Source organism: Panthera tigris, chromosome X (genome assembly GCF_018350195.1).
Source record: "Panthera tigris isolate Pti1 chromosome X, P.tigris_Pti1_mat1.1, whole genome shotgun sequence".
In the NCBI taxonomy this organism is placed as follows: domain Eukaryota; kingdom Metazoa; phylum Chordata; class Mammalia; order Carnivora; family Felidae; genus Panthera; species Panthera tigris.
This window is the reverse complement of record NC_056677.1, coordinates 121,685,677-121,711,558: the sequence shown is the minus strand read 5'-3', so window position 1 is coordinate 121,711,558 and position 25,882 is coordinate 121,685,677. Positions and strand designations below refer to the sequence as shown.

Here is a 25,882-nt window from a genome sequence, read left to right as displayed (position 1 = left end):
ACCTCCATTAACAATAAACAAGATTTATTATCAAGTTTCCAAATGTTTATGTCTAATGTTCCAAAGAGTCCTATGAGATCGTCTGTGAAGTATGGGTTACGGCATCCCATACATTCTGGAAGCGTCTGCTGCTTTTATCTGCCCACCTACTTGAATTTTGAGTGGCCAGTCAGACTGGTAGCTAATCTCAAATTTGGATACCTCTTCTGTGTATTTACAATGCTTATGCTCTTTCCTCTTACTAAATAAATAGAAAAATATAGAGCTGCTTAAGAATAAGTCAGATTCTGTTTCCCATTCAGGACGACACCCCGGGTCCTTGCAGCCTGCCTGGTAGCTTTTCCAGCAGATGGCAGATATTTGGGGAACAGAGTAAAGCATTCTTGGGACCTAAACCAAAGCCCCCAGTATATTTTTCAAAGCCGGCATATAAATTTCAAAACCTCACATTTTCAGTCTGGCAGGGTTTTATTACCCAGCTTTTACTGAAGATGCTCATTTTGCTCTAGTATATGCTAGAACCCTGATTAAACTCAAGACTTGGAAACTTCCAGCAAACTTCCAGTACCCATGGTACGTTGCCTGGTGTTTGTTGGCTACTGACTCCAAGACAGGCTCCAACCAGGGATTTGGGACCCAACTTGGGGTGATGTAGGGGCCTAAGAAAAGAACATGCTTGGACCAAACAAAGGGTGGGGTGAGAGTGGAGACGGGACCATCCCAGGGGGAGTGACAAGGGCAAGTTCAATTCAAGTCAACTGGATCCCCAGCTTCCCAGAGGTGGCTGCTACCCAACCCCCACCGGCCCTGCCATGCACTTTACACATATGTGCCATGTAACAAAAGGCCCTGCTCATCCCTGTCCTACGTAAGAGTCACCGTTTCTGAAATTACAGATCAAACCCATTGTTGTTTCCGTTTGGCTCTTAGGGTGCACAGCACCCCCTCACCAATGTCCGATTTAAACTCCCAGTGGCTCTGCAGTGGACACTAGCCAGTATCTGGTCGTCAGCTGCACTTCTCTGCCTCTCTGCGTGCTCGAAGCATTTTATTGAGATTACAATAAAAAGGTAATCTACGGAGATTACGAGTCAAAATATTTGCTACTAAAAGTAGAAGAGCTAATTACAATGAAAAAAAAATCAGCACGCAGGTTTTCTAAACAGTCACAGACTTGCCTGGAGCATATTAAAAAATCACATCATACAAGCCCTAAGCAGTTTCTTATTAATCTGGTCTCGATGCTAATACGGCCAAATGGGAAACACAGTCTTGGGAGTATGAGGGCCAATGTTATTCTATTAACCTTATATGTTATCCTATTTACTTTCCTGTCTTTAATGAATAAATTAAAATGTCCTCTCATTCTCTAATTGCTGGATAGTTGGAGTATGACAAGGTACACATTTTATTCAGCTACATGCTACAGCCTCAACTGCCCAAACTCTATCATTTGTGGGGGATTTCAATGAAAGGCAATGACAGATAAACTGTTTACATTAAAAGACTCTATCAAAGTTATTTTGCACCTGGTTTCATCCTAATCTATCTGCTGTTTCTTTAGCTCTGACAGGCTGACCTGTCTTGCTGTGTGTGCCATATTGATGTCATTACTGAAGAGGGCCTTCCCCAGCCTTTCCGCTGATAACAAAGTAAATGGAAATGCAGAGAAACCCTGGGGAGGTAACAACTTGTTCAGCATGATGAGGGAGAACTGTGGCTAAAACAGAGGACCGAGTACAGCAGGGAAGGGTATCTGCTGTCACAACGAATGCATTCACGACGGCGCCATCGGCTTCCAAAGAGCCAGCTAATAGCAGGCGCGAAAGTTACTACATCGTTTTTCATTAGCACGCTTGGAACATAAAAGTGGGCTTTCATTGAACTGGGCTGCTATGTCCTGGAAGTTTAATATGCATCCCAGGTATAAGGAACACATCCCAAAGCTGCCAGAATATTCATATCTTCTGCTACCGTGGAATTCAGCTCATTTGCAACGGTCCAGTAACAGACGACCTAGCCAGGGAGGTGGCCCAACAGTAACAGAAACAAACAAGCCAATGTGAAACCAAAATCAAGAGCCTGGATAAAAAGCAAGCTACCTGTGTGAGGCAATCAGTGACCTTCAGTCAAAAAAATAAAATTATGGAGTGGAGAGAAAGAGCTGCGAAGACACTACGTTTTCGTAAATGTTAACATACTTGAGGTGCACCCCCTATACTGGCGTCTAGTGACGCTTTGAATGAACCGCCCATCTCTAGGGGTACTAGGGTGATCCTTAGGCAGAAAAAGAAAGAAGATCGGGTTAAATAAAGTTGGGTACATGGGAGCTACTTGCAATAACATATCCAGACACAACTCATTGGAAAGCCTCTGTGGTCAAAGCAAACCTGAATTGTTCAGCTCTGTTTTTAAAGCACCAACACCACGTCGGGCTGTATCTCAGGTAAAGAGTTGAGCCTGGTCACTAACCGATCGTTTCCCATTGTAGGACTCATTGGCTAAACTTCTCACGGAGCTAAATGAAGTCCTCTAACATTTCGGCCTAATTCACATTAATAACAAGATGGTATTAATATTCAAATGCCCTGAAGGCGGTTTCTAACAATACCCATCTCTTTGTAGCCTTTACGGTGTCTAAAGTGTGCTGCTTCTAATGCCAGTCTGGGAGGGCTGGGGCGCGAGAGAGCCATGCTCCGAGCCAGCCTGGGTTCAGAGCCCGGGCCCCACAGACTGTCCCGCCAGGAGAGTGTGCGATTTGCGCTCGAGGGCTGGGTCAATCAGACGTCGTGATTATCATGCACTAAAACGTTAAGCAGATGTTTCCAGAACGTGTGGAAGTCTTTGGACTAGGTCAAATTGTGGGTAGCTTAAAACTTTAAAGACAGCAATTTTAATAAACCTGTCAATACAATTTCTTTGTTAAAAAAAACATTTGAGACTGATTAGGCTGCTTCTATTGAAAGAGATGCACAAGGTCTATATCTTTGGATCTTTTATTGAGCTGCGAGGCCAGCATGAATAACTGCTTCTCAGCTGTAAATGAAAATTGATTCCAGGTTTAACTCCTCATTTTCAGGGGTTCTTGAAGTCCCAAGAACCATACGAAGGAAAATTTGACCAAAAGGAAAACTGAAGGCGAGGACACGTGGAGGAAACGCGCACGCGCGCGCTCTCAAGAGGCCTGGCCGACTGCACCATGCCTGCCAAACCCCAGCGGGCACACCCTGGCGTCGCTGCCCACCCCAGATGCCTGCCTGGAAAATGGCATTTCAGTGAGTGTTGTATGGGGAAGGTCAGGGTGGGGTTTTGTATCTATGAGGCCAAGAGAGGAGGCTGAGACCTAAAACTGGGACCTAGTCAGCTGGGTGATGGGTATCATGTAGTTCCCCACCGTGTTAGTGATATCCAGCTTTTAAAAACCCAACATACTGCACCAGGGACGTTTATGTAGTCACTAACTATAAAACGCTGTATGCAATTCAAACACGGTTCTGAAACATTCCAATGTCCAATGTCCATTTTAAGTGATGATTTAGTTCCCATTCCGGGGAAGCTCCTAAGATTTGAAAGCCAGTGTGAGTACAGCATCACAGCATACCCTCTGTCTTTCTCCAGGGTGAGTTGAGGGGAAATAAGAAGCATAATCAAAAGGTATGACTCAGCTGTCCACCCACATCAGGCCTTTGAAGAAAAACTCATGTTTAGAGACGCGTAATTTTCCTGGAGGACTTGGTGTAGTGTCATTGGCAACCTGGCCTTTCTCCCTGTGACGTCTGGTTTAAAACTCGTCAGGGGTCAAAGGGGAGGAAAGGGTGTTCGTAGCCAATGGATGCCTATGGGGCATTTAGGGCAGTGAAGACATTCAATCCGGTTCCTAGCAGATCCCTATGGACACCAAGGCCAAAATGAAGGGCAATGTCTATGTACCAATGGATCGAAAAGAAGGGACTTCCAATGAATGTTTAAAAAGGCCACAAGGTATATATGGTTTCACTCTTATGTGGATCCTGAGAAACTTAACAGAAACCCATGGGGGAGGGGAAGGAAAAAAAAAAAAAGAGGTTAGAGTGGGAGAGAGCCAAAGCATAAGAGACTGTTAAAAACTGAGAACAAACTGAGGGTTGATGGGGGGGTGGGAGGGAGGGGAGGGTGGGTGATGGGTATTGAGGAGGGCACCTTTTGGGATGAGCACGGGGTGTTGTATGGAAACCAATTTGACAATAAATTTCATATATTGAAAAAATAAATAAATAAAAATAAAAATAAATAAAAATAAAAATAAAAATAAAAAGGCCACAAGGAAGAAAGACCGCTGATTTGTATAGCGCTTGTGGTTTTCAGAACATTCTTCACAACTACACTTGTAATTCTCACGGCCAGGCACACCCAGCTAATACATGTCAGGACAACACAGAACCCTTTCGCTCAGGTTTGCCACACGCTGGCTGTTTTCCAGGCAGTTAATTCAGTGGCTCTCTTTAACATCCTATTCCTTACAACCAAATGGAAAGTCACGCAGCTAGCATTCCAAGAACATGAGACGGTTTAGACTGTTAGCAGTGGTAGTGACAATGACTCTATCCATTCACTTAGTTGCTAAATGCTCTGTGACCTAATAAAATAGGTGCTATTGTGACCCCCATTTCAGACACGCTTAGGTCTTGAGCCCAAGGTCATCCAGTAAGAGGCAGAGCCAGATTCAAACTGTGTCCATCCATGGCGTATCTGCTTCCCAAACGGTCCCAACCAAGAAAGCAAAATGCAGCAGGGAATGTAGAGGAAAGACACAAACTTTTAACCAACATTTCAGGGTACAATCACTATTGCTTCTTCACTGAAACTATGTGCATTAAGTGATTGTGTATCCCTGACTTCAAAGCGTCACTAGGAGGTGAAACCTTTTGTTGAAAAGGTTTTGTTTTTTTTTTTTAAACAGTCCTTAGTCTCCACGGCTCACCCATTCCAGCCTCATACTCCATGTTCCCGTTTGCAGGAATAATGCTCAGCCTTTAAACACATCCTAACTGTTCTGTTGGGGTTTGTGCATGGGAACTGCCCAGCCTGGCTAATTACTGCTGTGGAGGGCACCAGTGGCGGGTAGATGATGAGAGACTTGGGACCGAAATGTCATATTAGAAACTGACACATCTTATTCCTGCGTTTCATTTTCATACACACATTGGAAATGCATTCTCATGGGATTCTTTATGTTGCAGACTCCGGTGTAAGGTCTTAGGGGCTTCTGGAAAAGACCGGTATCTACTCTCACTAGGCTTGGACAACTTGGATCTCCTCAGGTGAGTCCAGGTACAATGATGACAGATGAGATGCTCTGAGACTCCCGAAAGCTAATGACTTTTTTTCTTTTTTTGGACTATGTTTGCACGAATGTAGCCACCGGGTTCTGAGAAAGTTTATAAGTATAATGTCAGCTCAAACCAATGGTGTGGTCTGGCCACTTGGACGCATCACTTAATGTGCTGATGCATTTGTTTATATGCCCCCCCCATCATCCTGGCACAAATAGAATATTGCTGCAATTCTGTAGCTCAGACAGGGGGTGCAAACCTACCTCTAAGGTTTATTGGTGAGGTTCAAGTAAGACAGAGCACTTAACTTAATATCAGGCACAGGATAAGGGTGGCTCTGTAAATGGGAGCCCTGAGTTCGCCTCCTGATGTTGCTGGCAGTGTGATGGTCCCGGTTACAAGACTGAAAGAATGTCCGTCAATTGATGAATAGATAAAGAAAAGAATAAACAGGAATGAAGTACTGATCGCTGCTACAACATGGATGGACCTAGAAAACATCACGGCAAGTGAAAGAAGCCGGTCATAAAAGGTCACATACCTTCCGACTCATTTATGAAATAGGCAAATCTGCAGAGACAGAAAGTAGACTATTGGTCGTCACGGACTGGGAAGGGGGGAAAACTGCTTCGTGTATGAGGGATTTCCTTCGGGGGTGATGAAAATATCCTGGAACTGGTGACAGGGGCACAATCTGGTGAATGCGCTACATGGTGACTTTTACGTACCATGAATTTTACCGCGATGAAACAAAACAGGAAAATCATTTTGATACACGTATCTTTGAAAAAAGAAAAAGTGAGGCCTCATGAAGTTGGAGCTCGGCAAACACTGCTTGGCGCTATCCAGTCCGCTCCTGCACAAACATTGTCTTTTGGTCTTTAGCCTTCCTGCCTTTTAACGAGCCCTCAAACTCTATACCGAGGGCTCATTTATAAATGTTTATAACCTTGCATCTGGTTCTTGCTCCCTGGGCCCAGCGAGGGGGAAGAAGTTGTCATTTTTGCCCTGCCTTAGATCCCCCGGTTCAATCTCCCCTTCAAATGAATGAGAAGCTTTGTTGGCGGAGGCATGACTGGTCTAACGGCAGCATGCCACGGAAAGCCTCCAACGCACCAACCAGGATTATCCGGGGGTCTCGGCACTGACACACTCACCGAACACACATCCTAAAAACCCAGATGATTTCGGCCCACAGACCTGACGCCAGTCCTTCAGGTAAATACAGAATATGACAACGTGAGAAGCTAAAAAGCAGACGGCATGTCCGTAATCCCATAGAGAGGAAGTCAATGCACAGAATCTATTCCCACTTACTGTTGATTACCGTGTTAAACATTTCCATTAAAAAGTAATGCTGCATCTGTCAAACTCAATGATGTAGGATTTTTTGTTTGATTTACCGACACAATCCGTGTCACTGGTATCTTAAATGCAGAAAGCAGCAATAACAGACACTGGTTCACATAGGAGAGGGACGGCTTGCATCCGGGACGGGGACAGCGAGCCCCTGGGAGACGACGGCGCCGGTCCTTGATGAGGTACCCAAGCGCAGAGATGCAATTTTTACACATTACGAAAAACGCAAGCCGAATCAGGAGGAGAAAGTAATGGAGAGTAAAGTGTTGGCCGCATAACATGGCAGATGACTTCAAATCTAAAATTCCACCAAACGGTAGGAGTTTCAGCGTGGCCAACAACCGCACATGAGAGCAGAAGAGGCGAACCTTGGGAGTTTTTCCAAGCTTGTCTTTGCCGACCCGTCTGAGAACATTTAGCGAGCCTGGAGTTCTGTACTTGACAATTACCTTGACGTGAGCATCCCTTGAAACCGTCTGCTTTCACTTTCCCGACTTAGCCGACTTCACCGTAGAAAAGCACTTGGTCAGGGATCAGCTTTAAGAAAAGGCAACCCTTGCACGCTCCTTATCTAAGGTTATAAACACACCCAGGCGGAGCCCACCTGGGACACAGCCCTGTCACAGAGAAAACGCAGAAGCATCACCGGCTCGATACGCTACGCTGCCGCTCTCCTGCTTTGTGGACGATACTTGGTCTTCGCAAACCGACAAGGCCAGTCTCACTGGAAACGCTGCAAACAAGTGTCTGCTGTCTCATGTGGTGCTAAGGACTGTAAGTACTTAGGATGCAGCGAGGACGAAGATGGGGCAGCAGCAAGTTTTTGCCACATGCCTCCAGCCTGAAGGTTCGTGCGCGCTGTGGGTGCACCTGGAGGAGGGGGGGCGCAGCACTCGCGTGATGCCCTAATTAATGAACGAGCGTGGCCTGTGAGCCTCGCAGCGGAGTCACTGAAGTTACACCTCACCCGAGACGATGCTTACTTAGTCCAAGAGAGGGAAAGACAGTCTGTGGCTTACTGAGGACCAGTTTGTGCGTTCGACAGGGGAGCGGAGGGAGGGGGTGAAGAGGTGTGCCCCTCACTACAGCTCGAATGACACTGAGAGCCGATTCAACCCGTTCCAGAACACCATGCCGATCTCTGCTTCTTTTCCTCTCTCCAAAGCCCAGAGGTAAAGCAGAGGGTAGGCTTGTAGATGCCAAAGGCATTCCCGTTCTTTCTGCTCCCTCCCGTTAGGTCCCGACCCAAGCCCGAGGCTCCTCCTACCTGGTAGAGCTCAGTGGCGGTGCACTGAGTGGCCAAGGTCTTCACCGGCTCAAGGTCGTCTTCATCACTGCTCAGCTTCAAGTCGTCCTCAAGCATCCTACGAAAAAAGCAGGGTGATGTTCGTGTTACAAAGCGTCTTTTCAAAACCATCCTCAGATACATCTTGCAATGAGGATAAAATATTGGAGCTACAATCTGACAGCTGCAATTCTGTCAAAGGTGCAGAGGGAACCAAGATTCTTTCAGCTAATTAGATATTTGAGCTCTTATATTTATGTCACACTCCGCACACATCTTCCCGCTCTACCTTCCCCTAAATCAAGGGTAAAAAAAGGACTATTTCAGCATCTCCAGAGATGACTGGAGTCTATATATTTTTACTACTGAAAGTGTAATAAATGTACTGATCAATCACTGTGGAGTGGAACGTGACATTGGATCTCTACAGGAAAAGATGCTCCGAGTCGCCCATGAAAGAACAGGGGCATGGTAACAGCCCCTGGCTCTAGACGCTGCTGTCGCAGCCTGCTGGGGCTCTCTGGATGACAGAGGCAAAAGGCCCAGTGAACTTCTGCTGCCTTGCAGTGCCCTCTGCACTGTGGCAGCTCTGTGGCCACAAAATAGCTGGGCGAGAAATGGCTAGTCATTAACCTTTTGATATATGACCGATCTCTTCCCGTAAAATTTGATCCAAGAGATGTAAGCCCATGATGTGGATGAGAAATCTTTCTCTCCTAAGGCAAGGTACCTGAAAGATACGAACTTTGATGATGAACTAGCACTTTCAAAATTGTTTATCGAGCACACAGAGCCTCTTGTTCCTACAGTGCCATCCGCTCTACCCCCAAACTTGAGCCACAGCAGGAAGAGTGACTGATTATCTTAAAATGCCAGTTACATAGCCTTCGAAGAGCAATCGGTGTTAATATTTTTATGTATTGAATGCAACTATAGACCTCGTTCCCAGCCTTCAAATGGGGGCAGTCCCAGCCTCCTGGGACTGATTACCATTTTCTTGCTTCCAGACTAGGAATCAGGCTCAGCTCCCAGGCTACAATTTCCTTCTTCAACTCTGTGAATCCTATTTTTTCTCTATAGCTCAGCCAGATCCCACCTCCTCTGCAAAAGCTTTCAAGAAAGAACCCCCGTCTCAGAAAGGACACCTTTTCCTTCTGCCCCGCCCCCGGCTCCAGCTGGATCAGTGCCCTGCTTTCCGCTGAGTATCCCCTTCTTCCCATGTGGGCTGCTGCTGCAACTTACTCACTTCTGTCTTCCCAGAAATGATAGTCCACCACCCTCATTTTGCATAGAAGGAAAGAAAGGTTCAGAGAAGCCCAGGGCTCTGCTCAAGGTCACACAGCTAGTTGTGCGAGAGCCAGTCCTAAAACTCCCATCTCTTAATTTCTACCTGTGTGATTTTTCCAGAAGGGACGTTGAAAGGCAAAAGGCAACTTCTAATGTGATAAATGAGGGAATACATTATTTGAGAACTTAGGTTCAGATGTTAGAAAGAGATTCGGGTCAGAGTGGGTAGCCAATAACTCTTCAAAGAAAACATGCCCCCCCTACTCTCATGCTCAGCCACATAAGATCAGGACATGTTCAGTGAGGTCTGAAAACCAAAGACCAGTATAAAGAATGATTGCTAGGAAGGATAGCTGTTAGAGTTGGTTTCAGATAAACTAAACTTGTGAGATTTATGACTGTCCTTCATGAGACTAATGGATGTTTTCAAGATCTTAGAGAAGACAAAATGTATCTTCACATTTCTTGCAATTGCAGGCTTAGGACTCCAAACAAATAATTCTTTATAACACATTGTGGCAAACGAAAACGGTATCATTCTCATAAGCTATAGAAGTCAAATATTTTAATACTTATGGTGGTCATAAAGGGCTTCATTTTCTGTGTGTGTGTGTGTGTGTGTGTGTGTGTGTCTTAATATAGGTGGGCAATGTCTACATGTTAATTTACACTGAAGTGTTGAGCAAAATAAATGATCAACAATTACTTCCATTCAGAAGACCCATTTATGTGTCAGGGAAAGTGCCAAGTATTTGACCAGAAGCTTGTAATTTGGACCCTATGAAGGAGGGGCTATTATTAGCCCCATTTTCCATTGGAACAGTGAGGCTTCGAGAGGTACAGAACTTGTTTGTGATTATGCAAGCTAGGAAATCATGGAGGCAAACATGGAACTCAGACCATCTCCAGCCAGAACTTGAGAATATCTAATGTTTTCCTAGAGGGTGTAATTTACAAAGGATGGTATATTAAATAAATCAACGGCAACAACAACAACAACAACAAAAAACCCTACAAAACATACTGACATGGAGTCAAGATAATTTGGATTCAAGTGCTGGCTAATCATAAACTCTGATATCTTGGGAAAGGCATTTTCTGTCTCTGTACCTCATCTGTGTCCCGCATCTGTTAAATGGGATAATAATTAAACTCTTTCACAGGGTGGAGGTGGGGGTGAGCATCATATGAGCAAAAGCATGTGAAATGCTTTAGGAAGGCAGAAAATTAATGCAGGGTATCATTACTTTGGAAATATTGCATCATAGTTAGAAATAATGTACACCATTAACACCATTAACAAGTAATCACAAGCAGAGCCTTTCTGAGACCTTGTTCTCATCTTCATTTGCTGAACAACCTGAAGGTAAACATCTCACAGAGTCTCAAAGCTTAATCCAGAAACGGGTTTATGGGTCTTCTTCAGGGAGAACTAGCACATCCAGAGTCAGATTTCAGTCTTGAACTCAGCAGTTATCTTATTCTCCAACCAACTCTATGTGATTCTAACATGGAAATGAATGGCCTTCCGATGTACAATTCCGGAAACAGGCAACCAAACTCCATAGCGGTTGACATTAAACACCCCGCCCCCCATGCAACAAGCTCGGTGTGGATTTGGTTGTTAATAAAGGACAATTGGATGCATATATTCAAGTCCTGGTAAACACAAGTCAAGGAAGCAACTAGGAAGGCTCCTTCACTGACCTATTAAGCTTTATTCTTGAATATACATGTACTTGTTTGCATTTCCATCCATAACTAATACCGAACACTACTCTAGGGAACGAGGAGGATTATGAAAGATTTTGGATTTAATTATTATAGCAGCACCGTTCACACCCAGTGCAGTTAAGGTAGTCTCAGAAGAAAAATGCTAAGTTCTTTTCAGGAGGTCACAACTGCATAGACAAATTCATCACACACTGGGTATCCTACAGTGTGAAAAAATCTCCCGTGTAGGTAATCTTAAAAAATAATTGTTCTTCCCCTTTCAATTAGATGAAAACAGAACAAAGGAGGCCTCCTCAGTGACTCCAGATGTTTGTTCAGGATCCAGTAGTTTGCAGCGCCTTTCTTTGTGTGAAAACTCTCTGGTTTTTATTTTTACCATGACATATCAATTCTGTATTATCAAGAAATAAAATAGTCCTGGGGTGAGTGGGTGGCTCAGTCAGCTAAGCATCTGACTTGGGCTCAGGTCATGATCTCATGGTTCATGGGTTTGAGTCCCACATTGGGCTCTGTGCTGACAGCTCAGAGCCTGGAGCCTGCTTCGGATTCTGGGTCTCCCTCTCTCTCTCTCTCTGCCCCTTCCCCGCTCGCATTCTCTCTCTCTCTCTCTCTCTCTCTCTCTCTCTCTCTCTCTCTCTCTCTTTCAAAAATAAATAGTGGAATGCTTAGGTGATTTTGAAGAGGAAAAAATAGAAGGCTTGGAACAGGATTACAGAAGGCTCTATATAAATGAAGCCTTTCCTTGAGGCAGCATTGGCTTACAAGCAAGAGCTTGAGAGACAGACTTGAGTTCAAGTACAGAATTTTCTAATGGGGTTGTTCTCTTGAACTCATTAATGAAACTCTTCAAATCTTGCATTTTCTCACATGTTTAAACGAGCAACAAAAATATCTACTTTGGAGAGTTGGGGAAGGATTAGAAAATAAACTTCCTACAAATTGCCTAGGAGTCAATATACGCTGCTATTGTTATTACCTGAGAAACGGTACTTTACAGATTGGAACAAGAAAACAAAGAGCTCCAGTGGTGACCCAAAGACAAGCAGAGGTGTCAAATAGCATGGTTCAGAGCTCTTGAAGGAGTTTGCAAAGCTTCAGTGCTTGGGTTTACTCTTCAAGAATGTTCGAAAGCCATCATGGCTGTCTGGGGTTTCCTGGGATCCTCCCAGAGCGCTTAAGATCCCCTGGAGATTTGAAAGCCCTGGGGAAACACACAGTTCCAACGGGAAGTTAAAAACGAAGTAAGAGTGGCCTTGATATCCTGCTCCTTATATCTGTACTCACCTTGAGCGCCTCGTCGTTGGGCATGCCACTCTCACAAGGAACTTCCAATATGCATTTGGCTCTAACCTTTGTATAAAAGGCTGGGCTTTGGGGACACCTGGGTGACTCAGTCGGTTAAGCATCGGATTCTGGATTTTGGCTCAGGTCATGATCTCATGGTTGGTGGGATCGAGCCCCGCATCGGGCTCCATGCTGGTGATGCAGCATGGAGCCTGCTTGGAATTCTTTCTTTCCCTCTCTCTCTCTCTGCCTCTCTCTCTGTCTCTCTTTCTCTGTCTCTCTCTCTCACTTTCTCTCTCATAATAAATAAATAAATAAATGAACTTAAAAAAAAAAAAGACTGGGGCTTCAGAGGCTGTTTAGTTGATCCAGAATCCTTGCTCAGAAGCAACCTTCACAATCCTGAACGTGTAGGCTGCAAGCCTACGTTGTGCCTTTTTCTGAATTACAAAATGGTACCTCTCTGAGCAGACAGCTTGTCAGGCGTACCACTTGATACTGGCTGGAGTCCAGCTTCCAAGCATCCGTGGAAATAGCTGCCATGCTGGTGACTAACGGTCAGATAGACCCTGGCTCTTACAGTTGGAAGTGCCTGTGAGGGTTATCTATTTCACCTTGCCACCCAATGGAGATATCTACAACATCCCTACCACATGGCCATAAGCCATTGTCTGCTGGGCAGCAGGCAATGCCCTTCTAGTATTCAGGAGCTTTAGTTGTTAGAACGTTCTGCCCCTTAGGAATTGCCCTCTGCTCTCTGGTAGCTTCCATCTGGTAGCCTGAGTGTCCCCCTCTGTAGTCCACACTGGGAGCCTGCACTTGGAATGGTGTTGGAGATAGAGCCAGTGCTGCTGTCCACACTGTGCGGTGGCAGACGTGGGGATGAAGGTGGGGAGTGTGGACACTGCTTCGCTCAGGTTTTAAGCCCTAAACAAAAATTAGGAGCCATCGTACTGTGGGCCCTTTTCTAGAATAGTAACTTAGCCCTATTGACTCCTTAAAGGGCACTTTCTCTTCATAAAGTAGGCTGGGAGGAATGAAACATGACTGGTTTAGAATTACTCAGGGAATTATATATTTTCCTACCTAGTGCTCTGGACCCTCTGCAGCACTGAATCATTTGCTGGTAAGCAAGGCAGGCAATGAGGAAGAGGCAGTGATATTTTTCAAAGTGCTCATTCTGTTTCCCTGAGGTAAGGGTGTTCAGACTTCTTTCTTGGGAGAAGCTGCATTTAATTTTCTCAAGGCTTTAACTTAAAAGTCTGATTCCATGACCACCCTGCTGTGAATCCTGGAAAAGTCCAGTCTGAGGGCCAATGCAGACCTATTGGGTGGGGCCCATTAGCCCTGTGCCCACGGCCTGGGTCTAAACTCGATCATGCACCCTGCCACGCAGATCAGAGAAGGGGGTTCATAGAATGAGCACCCGGTAAAGTGCTCCTTCAGGAAGGATACAGTTGGCAGGGGTTGGCAAACTGAGGCCCTCCGTCCAAATCGGCCCTCCCTCCGTTCCTAAACTGCCCCATGAGTTAAGAATGGTGTTCACGTGTTTAAATAGTTGAGAAAAATAAAATCAAAAGAAGAATGATATTTCATGACATATGAAAATTACATGGCATTCAAATTTCATTATCCATAAATAAAGTCATACTGGAACCCAGCCATGCCCATTCATCTTCATATTGGCTATGCTCTTGTGCTATCGTGGCTGGGTTTGGTAGTTGTGATGGAGAACATATGGCCCCCCCCAAACCCAGAATATTTACTATCTGAGCATTTACATACAAAAGTTTGCTGACCCTCTGCTTTAAGCCAATGGTTTTCAAACTCTCTTAAATTCAAGAAACCTTTCCCCTGCCCAGTGCGAAAACAGCTCATCTGCTCAAGTCTTATTTTGGGGGGTAATTTTGGCTCCAAGGAGATTGCATAGAATTTAATTAGATAAATTTAAGTTACTTAACCTCTCTGAACCTCGGTTTACTTCTCTGTGCAATGGGAATAAAATAATATGTAACTCGAAGATCAGGAAATGCCAAACAGTCTGTGTGGGCAGAGCGCTGAGTACATAAAAGGCAATGGCAGGAAAAAAGAAAAGAACAGATCTCCTTTCTCTAGATGCACAGGTGGTATGTATGGATTTATATGTATATTGCATACATCAGCCAAAGCTAATAGTGTGCGCCTTGATATATATGACTATTGACTTGGATCAAACTGCCACCTCTCCAACCTTGGACTTCCTTAGAATTGATCACATAAATTCAGCGCAATACCGATTTTCTGCTCCATGGTCATTATTTTGAATTTGATTTTCATTTTCTTGGTATATTTCTCTGGGTTATATAATTTCTCCCGATGCGGGAAACTCAATGTTATCATGCAAATGACAAACTGCCTAATAGAAATCTGATGGCTTTCAATAATGTTGTACACACCATAACACTATGGTATCATTTTTCAGGGGTGTGGGTGTAAAAACATCGAAGGCTGGATTTCCCCAGAGAAGACCAGAACCCGGTGGACCCACCTGGACCTGAAAACAAATGCTGAGATAATTCCAAAGGAGAAAAGAGAATCTTTTGTCTTAAAAAATATCCCAAGCAGGGATCTTGACATTTGACATTATTTTTACACCCACGCCCCTGAAAAATGATACCATTTGAGTCATCCTGGGCAAGAGAGAGCTATCCAAGTGGATTAATAGGGGTTCACCCAAGACCATTCATTGGGCATATAGTCTAGCGTATAGCCTAGATCTTCAAACTGTTTGGCCCCGCATTCGCCCTCAGACTGGGCTTTTCCAAGGTTCCCAGCAGGATGGTCATGGAATCAGACTTTTAAGTTAAAGCCTTGAGAAAATATTTGTGGGGGAAACAGGTTGCGGAGTTGGGCTCTGCTAATTTGAACTCCAGCTCTAAAACTTACCAAGTGTGGGCTTGGGTGAGTTGTTATAGCTTCAGTGTTCTAATCTGTTAAGATGGGGCCAGTAATAGTCCCTATTTCAGAGGGTTAGTATGAGGATGAAATGAGATCATGTACGTAAAATGGTTGGTAAGCAGTCAATCAATACAGTTACTATCGTTGTTACTTGCTATGACTGTGCTTGAAACACACTCATAGGGAAGCAACTAGGAGTATGATGTGGGCCCTTCCCCCAATAAGCTGGCCCTTTTTCGCAAGGACAAAGACTCCATCGGCAAACGATGACAATGTTATAATTCAATGCTAGAGGCGCGTAAGGAGGGAGGAATGTCTACGTCTCCACTGAGAGGCTGGTGAAGGCTACGCAGAGCAGTGGCCTTCCAGCAATGCCCTGAAGGCAGAATGAACTTCCTGGGGAGTCCCAGAGGAGAGAGAAGCCTAAGGAGAACAGACAGAGGTGCCCAAAGACTTGAAGTTTCGAGAAGAGTGGGACAATTGGTTTGGCTCAAATATACTATGTGTAGATATGTGTTACTGAAAAGGGAGGAGCCTAAGGAGGTAGGTTGGGAGGGAGACTGGGCCACGCCTTTTTCTAAAAACGGGGAGATGGGAAACCAAAGTTTCCAAGTGGGGGTGGGCGGCGTGGAGGGAGCACGGAAGGTCGGAAGTAGAGACCTCTGAGAGGAAAGACTATATATAAACTGACTTAGAAGAAGGAGGTGTCAGGAAAACCGGTTAGATCACCACTGGCGTGGCCCAGGTGGCAGAGGGTGGCAGCCCGGGCCAGGGCAGAGACAGTGAGGATGGAGAAGAGAAGGAACTGGATTGTAGAGACGTGTCAGAATCAACTGAATTGGGACACTGGTGACCGTGACATCCACAGACTTCTCAGCCACTCTGCGAGGCATGGAGTTTATATCACAAATTCTACCAAAGCCCAAAGCACACACACACACACACACACACACAAACACACACCCTCCACTAGGCTGCCTGTCTGTATTGACGGACGTCCTTCCATTCTCCCCGGGCTCTGATGTTGCACTCAGGCCTCGGCTCCTGGGCAGGGGCATCTCTAGGCCTCAACTTTTCTTTCTGGGGACACACCTGGTGAGCCCTGCTCATAACTGAGGAGGAAATGCCAACTTCTCACCACGAAGCCTTTCATTTGGGGTTGTCCCTTTCAGCCTTCCATCAGCTTCTGAGAGCAACCACAGCTGATCAGAGAGAAAAAATAACCCCTGCGGTTACCTCCAAAGTACCCCCCACTCACAGAGGATACTTCATTACTTATCTCTCTACATCAGCTCCTAATTGTTAAAGGATTAAGTAAAGAACTCCTTCATCGAGCTGGTCCATTAATCTCTATCTATGGAAACTCTTCAAAACAACTGAAATATTAAGTCGCTGTTAAGTGCACTACAAATCGTGCCTGCTGACAGCCACTGTGCCTCACATGAAACTCCGTGGGGGCAAGGACCAATTCTTACATCTGAGACACTGCGAATTCTCGGCTGCTGGGAACACACTTTAGCTTAGAGGGCTTTAAAATCTTCCTCCAACCCATTTTGTGAGAAAGGCTGTCCAAAAAGGCCGCTTACCTGAACTGACACAGCAGATAGGATTTGCTTTACGCTGATACATAAAGAAGTCACACGTTCCTTCGGATTGTTTAAGCAAAATGGTCACATCTGACCATTCTGGCCCAGCTAAAATGTCGACAGGTGATGCCGCTCCATTCTTTATGAAAATCCCACCTGATTTCTAGGCTCGGCTCTTTCTGTTGCATCAGAAGGAACCCCCGCCCCTCCCCCCACACACTTTTGCTTAGGGTAGAAGGAGGAATGGTCTCATAGCCCGCGTGGACAGGGTTTCAGCCTTATAAAGTGCTAGAGCTGGAAAAGCTTTCTTGGACACATGGAGCTCAGGGCCCTGTGAGCATGCCATCAGGCGAGCTCGGGTACCACCTGCCACACACACACACACACACACGTGCACGCGCGCCAGGGCAAGGCCAAGGTTAAGGCCTGAGTGATCCAACTGGTGAAGCTACAGCGACTCACTTTTAGATTCAGACAGTTTAGTACTTACATAACGAAAGAAAGGAGGACTTGCCAAAGGTGCCAGCGCCCCCCGCTCCTCGTCCCACACACCAGAAAAGACGACAGCAAAACAAAAGGTGCCCTGTGACTGCAGAGCAAGTTGTGGGGTATTGTGTTACCAAGGAGCCCATTTCTGGTCTCAGTGAAGGGGTTTTATAGGCTGCAGGTCTATTCTGCGGGGCGTGGGACAGAATGTTCCATATCTCATCAGAACCTGGGAGGTGATGGGAAATGGTCTCATGACAGCCTCCCAGAAGACACAGGGGGGCGAGCAGCAGATGGCCTTGAAGTACATCATAAGATCTTCCTGTCCTCTCCTGTTCTGGGAGGATCACTAGGTGTTCTGCCAAGACTCAGATTAGCTGTGGTTCAAGCCTCAGCCTACATGGCCTGTTTGGATACCTGCAGGGTGTCCGTGGTGCCGGGCAGGGTTATTCCCCCAGGCTACCAGAAATCTCTGCTTTCCAGGTCCCGGTGCCACGCCGGACAACTCATTTACCGATGTTCAGTGTCGAACGTGCTGCTCACATGTAAGTGCTAACGAAGGCTGGGGGTGTCACTACCATAAGCATAACAACACCTAATGGACTTGTTCTCTGCCACGAGTGATGAATGTGAGCTAAGTTAGCCATAGCTCGAGTCCAGCGAAACACATCTGCAAGAACTAGCCAATGTTCAGAGTCCTGGGAGACCAGGAACTTTCCTCTTTGCAAAGCCAGTTGACCTGTGTGTGACTCGAGGGCACAGTGAACAGCTCGGAGTAGGGATTGAGCCTCCCCTGCAGACAGAGAGGCCCAGGTTCAAACCCTCACTCCCTGTAGTGGTGTCACCTTGGACCAAATTCCTTGAACTTTCCCGTGCCTGGGTGAATGAGGGATCATAATAGCACCACCTGATCGGATTCTGTAATTACGAAGTGAAATAACCCAACTTCAAGTCCCTGGCACACAGTGACCACCCAATCGTCATCACCTCCTGTGATTACTGGCTCAAGACAGTTCAGCCTAGACGATCCTACATATATCAGATGTCAGTTTATTTGAAAACAAGAAAGACTGGAGAAATGTATCCTTGCGTTAAAGCCAAAAGGAAAAGAACAGTACCTTCGCCACCTACAGCTTTTGCACACCAAAAGTGGAACAAGTTTTTCAGTACAGAATCTTTATCATTATATCAACATTTTCAAATCTGGAAAATTCAAATCTACATAAAATGCAGCTGGACTACACATCGATCATAAAATATGAATCTAGCAGATTCCAGGAGTGCATGAACAGCTTGGTATTGAGAAATCCATTAGTATGCTGCATCATGTTATCAACAAATAAAATGATACAGACCATATGATCATCTTAATAGATGCCAAAAATACACTTGATGAAATTTCATACCCATTCCGGATCCAGACCCTTTAAAGACTAGGTAGAGAAGGGGTACGTCCTTTCTGGATAAGGAACACGTAACGGGAAACTGTCAATCTAAAGGTATGTTTTAGGTAGGTAGGAAGGTTAGATCTATTTTTAAATATATTTTAAAATAAACACGGAATCACAGATGACTATGCTTCAAGTGTTTCTAAAACTCTGTATCAATGTCGATTCACTGGGTAGACAGAAGGAACACAAACAGACTAATATCATCCAATGACACCATTTGTTCTGATAATTACTCCAATTTCAACAGTTTTGAGGCATCACATATGGTTACCACAAGAGATTCTTTCCATGTAGGTAAAGACAAAATTAGCAAGTGACATGCAAAACCTCAGTTTCCACTTCTGCATTTCAGAAAGTATTAATCTTTTAAAAATGCATCACCAATTTATTGACCTTCACGTCTGCCTGCAAGCCTTACAAATGCAGAGACGCTGGGTAACATGATTGAAAATTTGATCCTACTGTTCGAACAAAATGAGAATTGTTTTAGAAGGGGCTCCGCAATGTCTGGGCATATATTTTCCCTAAGTAACATGCATTTCCCCCAGGAATTCAACATTTATGTTGATGCACTTGGCTGCAAGAGCCAATCCTGCACTGGCTCTAATACAGAGGAATTTTCTGAACATTTTGAGTAATGGGACCGAAATAATTTAACGGCTCCTTCTGTGCATGTTAAATGAGTTGCGTGATATATTTAGCTTTTGCAGAAAACTTGTTTACACTATAAATTACAGCACATGGCACAATCACATTGATGCGGAAAGCCAGCCATGTTGAGTCATTTTGGCCATCTCTCTCCAAACTTTAACTCGGCGCAAATGAATTCATGGTGGCTCACCAACACATTGCGGGTGTTTCCTAAGCCCGTGACCCTGCTGAATACATGTAAGGCCATCACCTTAGCACTGCCCTTGACTTGAAAAGAAGAGCTGGATTTCTGAGAGAGGAGGATTCTCAAAATAGGGAGGGCTCGCTGCTGACCAGTGATGGCACACGGATCTCGGTAGTTATGTACCACCATTCCTCGATGAACCAGAAGGGATTGGCTTTCTAATTCTGAAACACAGAAACAACCCAGGTGCCTAAAGATTCATGGCTCTGGAAAATCCAATCTCCTAAGAGGTGACATGATCTAAAGGCAAGAGCAAAGACTTGGAAGTTGGATGGAAGTTGGATGGACTGGGCTCTTGCATTCACTAGCTGTGCAAATCTAGGTCAACTGGTTGACCTCTCCGGGCCTCCGTTTTCTATCTCTAGAAGGAGGCTGCTGATACCTACTTTGCTTGGTTTTGGGAAAGAGTAACTTAAATACCATGCAAAAAGAGTGAGGGTGAGCGCTTAACAAATGCTACTCCTTCTATTATTATTGATATTAAGACGAATCGGACAGGAGTTCTTGGAACAACACATTCAGAAGCAGCATTACAAGAATCACTGCAGAGGAAATCACCCGTCTCTGATCAAAGAAAGTGGTTTAGGAACACCAGGGAGCCATCAGAGCAGGTTTTACATACGGTGGGTCAACATCATAGAAAACTGGAAAGAATTCTTTCATGACTTGGCTTTAGGTAAGAAAGTGCCAATCCTGGATACCTGTCCCAACACTAGGCTATTTCTATCAAGTTATTCATAGACTCACATTGGTGATAGGTGGGCAACTAGCTGTCTCGATGGAGAGAGAAACAGAGAGAGCTATACAAATAGATATATGGAGAGTGGCAGATCCCAATACTGGCCAGTAATTATAATCTCATTTCTAGAACTATAAAATATATTCAGAACACAAATGTAATCACTCCCCCCAAACTGGTCCAGTCATTCCAGGAATAACACTAAGTTATTAGTTATTAGAGGGCTCACACTCTGCCCCGTCTCACAATGAATCAAAGTCAGCCAATACTCACTCAGGTAAGCCTAACGTATGCCAGACATTCATTCCCTTGGTGATGTGCACCAATGGATCACTTCACTGACTCTTTCCAAGAAATCTGGGAGGTTGTACTTGTATATTTTCTGTTTTTAGGCAAGGAAACTCAGGCTCGGAAACGTTAAGAAGAGTGTCCCTAGGGTAGGGGAGAGAGATATCTTTGCAAGTCATATACCTGATGAGTCTAGTATCCGTAACATATGAAGAAGCCTGGAAACCCAGCAGTACAATGATAGGATGTGGTCAATCTGTACTGGAATATTATTCAGCCAGGAAAAGGAGTGAAATACTGGTCCATGCTACAGCCTGGACAGGCACCGAAATCCTGATGCTAGGGGGAAAGCAGCCAGATACAAAAGGCCACGTATTAAATGATTCCATATAGATGAAATGTCTCAAAAAGGCAAATCCCATAGGGACACAGAGGAGATTACCAGTCGCCAGGGGCTGGGGTGAGGAGGAATGGGGAATGACTGCTAATGGCACGGGGATTCTTAGGGGTGATGCAAATGTTCTGGAACTCGAGAGAGAAGTGACTCTAAAAACCACGGAATTGTGCACTTCCAAAGGGTGAATTTTATGGTATCTGAATCGCAATAAAGCTGTTATTTAAAAAAGGCACACAGCTGGCCAAGTGGGAGAGAGTGAGCTGGGATGATGACACACACCTGCCTGATGGCAAAGCCCGTGTCCCCGAGCACTCGAAGTCCTGCCCTGTGAGAGAGATCGGCAGAAGGTCTCACGTGCATTCCTCCTCACATCTACGGAGAAAGATGCCGACAGAAAAAGAGCTATTTCCGCCCCCCACAATCCTCCTCGCCCTCCATTTTTCCTACATTTAACACCGCAATTGATACAGCCAGCAGAAGCCGCACCGAGGGAAAAGGGCTTTGTCTTTTCCAGGAGCGACAAAGCACTGCATTAAAGAGACAGCCGTCTGGAGGGGGGCGAGACCAAGCCAAGAACCCTTCGGCAGAGATGCTCTACCCCTCCTTGACTTCAGAATTTCCAAACCCGAGGCTAGGCAAGAGAGGCATTCGTCCATGCAGAGGCTCCTGTCTCCCCCCACCCCGGGCCCAAGCCCCGGAAAACCCCCAGGCAGGCGCATGTTTAATGTGGGCTGACAACCGGGCTGAGTTGATGTAAGTGGACGTCAGGACCGATGGAAGGAGGCGCACGGTTTAGGGGTTAAAGGGCGGACAGGCTGGGACGAGTTTGTGGGGTTGGCCCTGGGCCGATCCTTTTAGGAAGCGATTCGTGAAGCACAGGGAACGCGGGACCGAATCTCTTCCCCGGCTCCAGATCAGGAGAAGGAGCTCCTCCTTGCTGGTCCGATGGCAGCGGCAGGCCGCCCAGAGGTGCAGCAGGTCCCCCTCTGTTGAGCCGGAGCCAGGCCTGGCGCTCGGTAGCCAATCGATTTTCCAGCCCCTGCCCCCTGGGACCAGGTAGCCGGCTCCTTTCAGGGCCCAAGGCCGGGGGGCCGCTCCTACGGTAATGCCAATGTTCGATCACAGATGCAATTTAGACTGGGGTCCCCCCGAGCACAGAGAGCAGTCCCTTTGACCGTCCTCTGGTTGTCCACGCCTACCCTTCAGTCTGAGATGTGACACCGTGAAGAACGCCCACGCTCGGGCTCCAGTCACCTGACACATGGACATGACACACACCTGGCCTGCCCACCTTCCGCCCCCCGCCCCCGGACCCTACCCAGGGAGACACCCGAGAAGATGCCCCGTCCCCAGGCCCCGCCACACTAACTGGGGGCCAGGTTCAAGCGTGGAATATCTGGCTGCCCTCTTGGATTCCAGCCCAAGGAGTAACAGGGGTTGTCCCCTCTCCTGCTTCTTGCCTTTTGTTATTTTTAATCACCCACCTATCAGGGCCAAATTGCCTTGTAACTGTCGGCTGCCTGGCTCTGACAGAGATAGCTGCTATTGTTAATGGGCGCCTTCGCTTCAGCCCATTGAACTTGCCTCAGTTTGACAGCTTCACAATAGCCACCTTCCCTCAGGAAAAACAAAAAACAAAAAAACAAGAACCTGCCATCGAGTGAAGACGGAATGTGGGACAACAGCCTGGTCTCTCTCTTGGTCTCCAGCGGGTTCTTTTGGCATAAAGTCCCACCGCAAAGCCCCAGAACGAACTACCACGGGAGAACAGGCCGGTCAGAAGCTGGGCTCGGTTAAGGACGTCGGGAAAACCCACGGCAGACCTGCTTACACAGAATGTGGGGGCTGCTTCCTACAAACAGTCTGTCTCCACAGGAAAAAGAAAATCTGTTGGGTTTTTTTTCCCCCTATTACTTTATCAATTGCCCAAGTGGTGGTTGAGCAGGCTTTTCTTAACTTGGTAATTGCAGTAACACTGTTATCTGGAAATCACTGCTTGCAGATGTCTCCTGAGTCAGCTCCCTACGTCCATGTCATTCTGAGAGGGCCGAGAAGGGAGCTCCCAAGGGGGAAGATTTCATGCCCTCCAATTCCACTGTCTGCGATGGGACGGATGAACTGAGCGGTGGATCGCTACGGCCACCTGAGGGACCACGTTCGACAAAGGTCTCCAGAACGGCTGCCATTCAGAAAAGGCAAATTCAGGAACCAGGCTCCTTGGGGGTCGAACTCCAATTCATAGGAGGTCCTAAACTCCCATTGCCTCAGAATGTGACCTTATTTGGAGAGCGGGTCTTTGCAGAGGTAATCAAATTCGAGTGAGATAAACAGGGTGGGCCCTAATCCAACACGACTGATGTCTTCACAAAAAGGGGGAATGTTGACACAGAGACACATAGAGGAAAGACCGCACAAAGATGCGGGAAGAGAGACGCCCTCTGTCACAGTCCTCGGAAGGAACCAATCCCACCAACACCTTGACCTGGGACTTCAGGTCTCCAGAACTGGGAGACAATACATTTCTGTTGTCCTAAGCCTTCCCAGTTTGTGGGGCCTTGTTACGGCAGCCCCAAGAAGCTAACGCAGGGCTTCACCCCACTTTCCCAGAGCTCCCAAGTGTGCTGTCTTTTTATGGACTCGCCTCACCATCTAATGACCCAGGGAAAGACACATCTAGGGGTAGGACAGAAACCTGTTCGCTAATAGAAAATGTCATCTAAGGTGACGACAGAGAGGGTCCCGGGAACCGATTTGCTGAAGTGAGAAATAACCAAGCCTCTTTTTAAATTTTTATTTTAGAGAGAGAGCATGCCAGTGGGGGAGGGGGGCAAGAGAGAGACAGAGGGAGGGAGGGGGAGGGAGAGGGAGGGAGGGAGAGAGAGAGAGAGAGAGAGAGAGAGAGAGAGAGAGTCGGAGAGAGAGAGAGTCGGAGAGAGAGAATGTGAAGCAGGCTCCACGCTGAGCATGGACTTTGACACGTGGCTCCCTCCCACGACCCTGGGATCATGGCCTGAGCTGAAATCAACAGCTCAACCGACTGCGCCACCCAGGTGCCCCAGAATAACTGAGCCGCTTGAGTTAAAATATCTCCAAAGCCAAACTCCACCAAACCCCACGTCAGTCTTCACCCTATTTAAGCCATTGCTTATTTTTAAGAGAGATTATTGTTATTTTGTTTTGGTAAACCTCATTGATTTCACTTCTATTCCTGCTAGTGGTACAGCTGAATTTTGCTTCCAGTTATTTCTGACAATGCCATCTGAAGGCAGATTCGAACTCTTTAAATATGTGATATTTTAGAACAAAAACATCGCTGTGCCACGATTTTTGTCCACTTAGAGAGCTTAAAATGTCACCCTTTTGGCACATACTAGACAGAAGACCTCAAAGCAAAACTTGAGTCACATAGCATGAGGGGTCAAATCCCAGAGAGTATGACATAAAGGAAAAGGCCAGAATGCAAGATAAATGCTGGTGCTGGAGGCATGGCCAGTAATGGGGCTTATGTCTCCTAACGTAAGGAGTCGAGAAAGGGGGTACAGACATGATTTTCCTCTCCTGTCCACCTGCCTGCAAATGGCTCCCTTCCCTTTGATCTGTTTGCTTTTCCACTCTTTCTGGGTGACATCATCCACTCCCCTGATCCCCACATCTACATCTTCAGTCTAGAATGTTCTCATGAGCTCTAGACTCATAAATCCAGCTCTCCACTGGACAGTGTACCACCACATCCCCCAAATGCCGCAAGCCTAAGAAAACAAAATTGAACTCAGCATCTTTAGCTTGCCCCTCCTTCTGGTTTGTTTCACTTAAGTATCCATCAATCCATTCATTTTATGGTCTATTATCTATCTATCTATCTATCTATCTATCTATTATTGTAGTAAAACATGTTGGGGCACCTGGGTGGCTCAGTCAGTTAAGCGTCCAACTTCAGCTCAGGTCATGATCTCACAGTTCGTGGGTTCGAGCCCCGCGTTGGGCTCTGTGCTGACAGCTCGGAGCCCGGAGCCTGCTTCGGATTCTGTGTCTCCCTCTCTCTCTCTGCCCCTACCCCCGCTGGCATTGTCTCTCTCTCTCTCAAAACTAAACACTTAAAAAAACATGCATAAGATCTACCATTTTAAAGTGGGTCTAGCCCATGCTTTTTCATACGCTCATAATGTTGTGCAGCAATCACCTATTCCTAGTTCCAGGGCGTGTTCGTTGCTCCACAAAGAAACCCTGTACTAGTTAGCCATCACTCGCTAGTCCCTTACTCTCCTTCAGCCACAGGCAACCTCCAATCTGCTTTCTGCCTCTATGGATTTGCCTACTCTGGGCATTGCATACAAAAGGGATCGTACAACAAAGCAAGACAGCTTTGGATTCTCTTAAGATTTCTCCCCTAGCATTCCTATCATCTCGCCAGTCATTCACTTCTCTTGATGCGACCACAGACCGTCCTTGCTAGTCTGCCCTCTCACCTTGTTTCGAGCCCTCAGCATCTCTCATCTGGGCCACGGAGATCTTTCTGAAGCACCACTCTGGCCACACGGTTCTCTTTATGAAGCTCCTTCAAGGGCGGCAGAGGCCGCAGTCTTGGAAAATCATGGCTGGGCTGCAGGGATCTGTAGAGCAGTGTGGCCGCGAGGGGACAAGGAAGGGCCTGGGGCGTCTGAGGAGGCTGCTTCGAGGGGTGGCCGGCACCGTGGGGTATCAGGGCAGCACGTGGAACCTGAGAGCGTGACACCTCGCCAGGTGCTCTCAGTGAGAAAGCGGGAACAGGGAGCTGAGGGCATGTACGTGTGCACTCAGGGACAAGAAACCTCGAGGGGACACAGGGCTAGTGAAAGCCAAGAG

At 46.3% G+C, this 25,882-nt stretch overlaps 1 protein-coding gene across 8 annotated transcripts in view; it reads right to left on the bottom strand.

The window, feature by feature from the left end:
• AFF2 (AF4/FMR2 family member 2) overlaps window positions 1–25,882 on the bottom strand; it is a 452,543-nt gene that overhangs the window by 90,684 nt on the left and 335,977 nt on the right. For all 8 annotated transcript variants that reach the window (XM_042973735.1, XM_042973737.1, XM_042973739.1 and 5 more), the window contains one exon: window positions 7,939–8,035. In XM_042973735.1, coding sequence (XP_042829669.1) covers window positions 7,939–8,035 — 97 coding nt within the window. The remainder of the gene's footprint in view (window positions 1–7,938; window positions 8,036–25,882) is intronic.